At 47.5% G+C, this 6,036-nt stretch overlaps 2 protein-coding genes across 2 annotated transcripts; both read right to left on the bottom strand.

The window, feature by feature from the left end:
- Positions 1-293: 293 nt before the first annotated feature.
- On the bottom strand, positions 294-1,004 carry LOC125532028. The gene has a single exon (XM_048696199.1). It carries the CDS (start codon positions 1,002-1,004, stop codon positions 294-296), a length of 711 nt encoding a protein of 236 aa, XP_048552156.1.
- Positions 1,005-1,067: 63 nt separating this feature from the next.
- Positions 1,068-1,952, bottom strand: LOC125532027. The gene has a single exon (XM_048696198.1). It carries the CDS (start codon positions 1,950-1,952, stop codon positions 1,068-1,070), a length of 885 nt encoding a protein of 294 aa, XP_048552155.1.
- Between the last annotated feature and the right edge of the window lie 4,084 nt (positions 1,953-6,036).

Below are 6,036 nucleotides of genomic sequence, written 5' to 3'. Positions count from 1 at the left end.
ACATCGGCTGAAAGAAGCTTTTCAAAGCTGAAATTGTTGAAGAATTATTTGAGGTCAACAATGATTCAAGAGAGGTTAAATGGTTTGGCTACATCATGTATCGAGAAGAAATTATTGGATGAGATTGACATCGACCCCATCATAAGCGACTTTGCATCGAGGAATGTTAGAAGAAATTTTTAAAGTATTATGTATAAATTATTTGATACGCACACTGATTTTGAATGCATTGGAGTGTTATTGCTAAATATTCATATATACATAAATTTATTTTTACTACTATGATGTGTTTACTAAAGGCCCCGGATTTTAGGTTCGCCCCGGGCCCCCAAAATCTCAGGACCAGCCCTGAACCTCACAGCACTAATGAGCAATAGCTCACCACGGCACTCTGCTAGCCTCAACATCGAAGAATTTTCAACTATTTCTGCACTCGATTCACCTCCAAGAAACGACAGTACCGCGGAAGTGTTGTCAAGCTCGACGACAGCGAGGCTGTGATTTGGATAGATCAATGCGTAGAGGGTGCCTTTCACGAAAATCAGGTCACGAAACCTGTAGCCTTCATCGCACCACGCCTCTTGCCAGCGATTGTCCCCAATGCGGCAGTAGTGGACGGTGTGGTGGTAATGGTATCGATTAAAGGTGAGAATGAGGTCGCCGGCAAAGATGATTCCTTCGTAGTACTTCAGGGGATTGGGCAGGCGGACTCGCTCGCCTGTGAAGAGGTGGCAGATGTGGAGCTCGCGGTGGCTGCCCACGGCATCGCTGTCCTCGATGGCGACACGGCAACCAAAGGAATCGAATTCGTCATTGCTGGGGTCATGTTGAGCTAGGGCGGTGCGGGGGAGGCGGAAGCGGAGGATGCGGCGGAGTGGGATGTGGAAGAGGGCTTCCGAGGAAGATGCCTTGTGGGGGACGAGGAGGAGCGGAGCCTGGGAGGCGAGGTTGGACGGCGACAGCGGGAGGAGAGCCCGGTAGGTGCGGGAGGGGGGCGAATGCATTGGAGTGTTATTGCTAAATATTCATATATACATAAATTTATTTTTACTACTATGATGTGTTTACTAAAGGCCCCGGATTTTAGGTTCGCCCCGGGCCCCCAAAATCTCAGGACCAGCCCTGAACCTCACAGCACTAATGAGCAATAGCTCACCACGGCACTCTGCTAGCCTCAACATCGAAGAATTTTCAACTATTTCTGCACTCGATTCACCTCCAAGAAACGACAGTACCGCGGAAGTGTTGTCAAGCTCGACGACAGCGAGGCTGTGATTTGGATAGATCAATGCGTAGAGGGTGCCTTTCACGAAAATCAGGTCACGAAACCTGTAGCCTTCATCGCACCACGCCTCTTGCCAGCGATTGTCCCCAATGCGGCAGTAGTGGACGGTGTGGTGGTAATGGTATCGATTAAAGGTGAGAATGAGGTCGCCGGCAAAGATGATTCCTTCGTAGTACTTCAGGGGATTGGGCAGGCGGACTCGCTCGCCTGTGAAGAGGTGGCAGATGTGGAGCTCGCGGTGGCTGCCCACGGCATCGCTGTCCTCGATGGCGACACGGCAACCAAAGGAATCGAATTCGTCATTGCTGGGGTCATGTTGAGCTAGGGCGGTGCGGGGGAGGCGGAAGCGGAGGATGCGGCGGAGTGGGATGTGGAAGAGGGCTTCCGAGGAAGATGCCTTGTGGGGGACGAGGAGGAGCAGAGCCTGGGAGGCGAGGTTGGACGGCGACAGCGGGAGGAGAGCCCGGTAGGTGCGGCAGGTGGCGCGGAGGGCGAAGAAATCCTGTAGGGTCGTCAGCCGGCTCGCGACCAGTGGGATCAGCTCGGGTAGGAAGTACGACGAGGACGAGGCGGTTTCTGCCGGGTCTGTGGAGGAGGTGGTGGTGTTGGAGGCGAGGTCGGTGCCCGACGGCGAGATGCTCGTCCCGTTCCTCCCTGACAAATACATTGCTCGCCGCCGCTTCTGCCGCTGAGTGCTGCCGATGCCGAGTTTCGAGGCGAGGGGCGGTGTACACCGTGTAGTGGCTTGGTGAATTTCTAGGTTTGCACACGCTAGAGTCCCGGCAGGGTTGGGCTTACCGGCCAAGTTTGTATTGGGTTCGTTTAGTTTTTTGGGGGATTCGTCTAGTTTCTAGAGTCCGGGCAAGGTTGGGCTCAACTCAAGATGGCAACGGGGATGAAATCTATCGGGTTTTGCCTTCCCAAACTCATCCTCATGAAAAAATCGTAAACCCGTCCCCGTCCCCGTCACCATGCGAGGGGCTAGTTTTTCGTCCGTCCCCTAAACCCATCGAATTTTCTAAACCCATGGGGAACCCGCGGGGAAATCGACATATATAAGGAAACATAGAACCAAGAAAGAATAATATTTCGACAACAAAACCATACCACATTTCAGCAACATAGATAATCAGATTTCAGCAACAAACAGGAGCATATTTCAGCCATACATGGTTAAACAAGATGTCCAATTACACAAGTTCTAAAATATAATTCTTGGTTCACAAATCAGAAGCACAAATGAGACGAAATAGTCCAATACATACGTTTTGAAATAGAATTCATAGTTCACAAGTCACTTTAAAGTAGGAATCAGCATAGCATCTTTCACATCTCCAAGCCTCCAAAAGACTATCTTCAAAGCTTCCAAAGCCAAATCAAAGTGCCAAGTCCTAGAGAAGATCAAAATACGCTCAAGCTTGATAAAAAATATGTATTTTGCCGGGTTTCGGATTCGGGGACTACTGAAACGGGTGCAAACCCATAAAACGTGTCGGGTTGTATAATGTGCCCAACAACAGCCCTGCGGGATGAAAAGCCGCCCATCCCCGTCCCCTAATAGGGTAAAAATCTGCGGGGACGCGGGTTTCGGGGCCCCATTACCATCTTGAGGCTCAACCACGTTCCACCTTTTTTCCATCTAAAAAAAGCTTTCACCCTCAATTACGTTCCACCTCAACTACGTTGCGTTACTATATCAGTACAGTTATTAAGCTCCCACGAAATCCACGCTCCTGGTGCATTGTGGCGAGTGTGCCGTTGTCTTGTGGTCCCGAGTCGCTAGGGATAGTCGGTTTGCTTTTTTTTTTTACCATCGTTGCCTAGCAATATCCCGATCTGAATCTTTGCAAGGCTGTCTCTCTTCTTCCTCCCATGTTTTCTTCGTGCTAGGGCCTCTGCCACCGCCTGCTGCTCGCCAGGCTCCGGCCGCCACCGCCCGCCCAGCTCCGGCCGCCACCCCCGCACCATCTTGCCACTGCCCGCATCCGATTCCGAGTCCAGCAACCTCCCAGGCATGTCTCTTCCCCCACGAACCAATCAAGGTGGCGCACCCACGAACCCTAGGATTCAGCGCCGGGCGCCGGCGATGCCTCCTGTTCTCCCTACCGCTCCTCCTCCGCCACCTGCTCCATGTCGTTTTCTACTTGCCTTGCCTTCTCCAAAGCGCTACCTACTCCAGTCGTCGGTGGGATGGAGACACTAGTATAAAACAGGGCTTTGGTCACAGCGTAATATACATATTAGTCCTGGTTGCATTACGAACCGGGACTAATGTGAGCATTAGTCCCGGTTCGAGCGGCTAAAGGCATTAGTCCCGGTTCAAATGGGTCCTTTAGTCCCGGTTTGAGACACAAACCGGGACAAAAGGGCATCACACCCTTTAGTCCCGGTTCAAGGTGTCTCAAACCGGGACTAAAGGGCCCATTTCTCAAACTCTACCCTCCCTGTATCGGCATTTCAGTTTTGAAAAAAAAAATGAAAATGATAAAAACTTCAAAAAATAAAATCCTTCGAGATGTAGTTATATTACTACATCTAATAGTTAGGAAAATTAAAAAACTTAAATTTGGATATGTTTTGCAAAAAAGTGTCATGAAAAAGTAAAACGACTATAACTTTTGCATACGATGTCAAAAAAAACGTATAATATATCAAAATGTTCAGCACGAAAATCCGCATCTGATTTTGACGGCCTACAACCTGTTTGCAAATTTTTAGAATCCTCAAATTCTAAAAGAAAAACAGATATGCTCAAATTTCATTTTTTTTATTTTGGTTAAATCTAGTCAAACTGCTTGTTCAGGAAGTATTAGTGTTACTACATAATTATTCAAGAATATTAATGTTACTAAATAATTATTTATTTATTTTGAATTGTGGTCAAACTATGGTCAAACTACTTATTCAAAAAATATTAGTGTTACTAAATAATTATTGTTTTTTAGAATAATAGTTTCAAATTCAAACAGTGAAACGTGTGACTTCATACTCAAGCTAAACTCCTGAGGGTTAATAGGATTGACATCTTACTATTGTTAGGAAAACAACAAGTGCAGACTTGGAAACGAGGGGGAATAGAACCCGGAAGATAAGCGTGCTCAGGCTGGAGTATGAGAGGATGGGTGACCGGCCAGGAAGTTAGATGATTTGGAATGATGAGGGGTGATTAGAGATTAGAGGTTAAATTGAGCAGTGATGAGGGGTGATTAGAGATTAAATTGTAAAATAATTCATAAATTTGAAAATACGAAAAAATGCAAAAAATTAAAAAAATCGTAAAATTTCCTTTAGTCCCGGAAACACCAACCGGGACTAAAGGTGGAGCTCCAGACAGCACCCACGTGGAGGGCCTTTAGTCCCGGTTGGTATAAGAACCGGGACTAAAGGGGGGGGGGCTTTAGTACCGACCCTTTAGTCCCGGTTCCAGAACCGGGACTAAAGGCCCTCTAGAACCGGGACAAATGAGCCTTTTTCTACTAGTGTTACATTGAGCTGGCCCGAAAGGTGCAGGACTTTGTTTTATGTGCATGGGGGGAAGTTGGAGCCAAAGACATGACTGGTTTTGGAGCGGGCATGTCTTAAAGGAACCACCGACAGTTTACTTGTTGCAATAGAAGAGGCTCGAACGGGGGTGTTCATACCCAACAGAGAGAACGACGAGCTTACGCGCACCTTAAAGAATCCTGAACACCCAGGAAGAACACGAGGCAAAGGCGTTGTTCTGTGGTTTGAGGGGTTTGCAGATTGGAACGACACTTACAGAAGCCGTGCGAGAAAGTGGCATCAGGAGGAGGAGAAGAGGAAGCTGGAGGAGGAGAAGAGGAAGGAGGAAGCAGACCACCTTCAACTGGTAGAATCAAAGCATGCAGAGTTGGAACGCGCTTTCAGGCGGCAGTAGCAGCAAATCGACTCACTTAGCCAGGAAAGTTTGTCTCAACTGCAGCAGCAAGCAGATCCATGAAAGTGCGTTATATCGACTAGAGGGGGGTGAATAGGAGATTTTTATGAATTCTTCACTGAGGAATTTGCTAGTGAGGAAATTCCTTAGCGAAGAACTACTTGCAGCGGAATAAGTACTCAGAAGTAAACATAACAGAATACATGCATGGTCATCATGATGAAATGAAGACAAACACAGAGTACCGAATGCGTAGACACAGGATAGCACAAGATGAAGACAAACAAACTGAAGAAATTGAACTGAGGAAATTGAGAAAGTCTTCAGTCAAAGTCTTCAAACACAGATATGAACAAACACACAACACAGTAATGAGGAAATGAAAGTGTTGAGAAAATAAAACCAGTTGGCTTGGTGAAGACAATGATTTGGTAGACCAGTTCCAACTACTGTCTCAGTTGTACATCTGGTTGGAGCGGCTAGGTATTTAAACATGAGGACACACAGTCCCGGAAACACAGTCCTCACCGTATTCTCCTTGAGCTAAGGACACACAGTCCTCGCCCAACCACTCGTGGTAAGTCTCCAGGTGACTTCCGAACCTTCACAAACTTGGTCACTCGGCGATCCACAAATCCTCTTGGATGCTCTAGACCATGACGCCTAACCGTCTGGAAGAAGCACAGTCTTCAAAGGTAACAAGCGTCGGATCCACGCAGAATCAATCTCTTCAGTGATGCTCAATCACTTTGGGTTTGTAGGTGTTTGGGTTTGGGTTTTGGATTTTCCTCACTTGATGATTTTCACTCAAAGTCCTCGGGGGATGGGATGCTCTCAATTCACAAGTGTCAGT

This window comes from Triticum urartu, unplaced genomic scaffold (assembly GCF_003073215.2).
Source record: "Triticum urartu cultivar G1812 unplaced genomic scaffold, Tu2.1 TuUngrouped_contig_8843, whole genome shotgun sequence".
Lineage (NCBI taxonomy): Eukaryota > Viridiplantae > Streptophyta > Magnoliopsida > Poales > Poaceae > Triticum > Triticum urartu.
The sequence above is the reverse complement of the archived record's forward strand: the minus strand, read 5'-3'. Positions and strand labels throughout refer to the sequence as shown.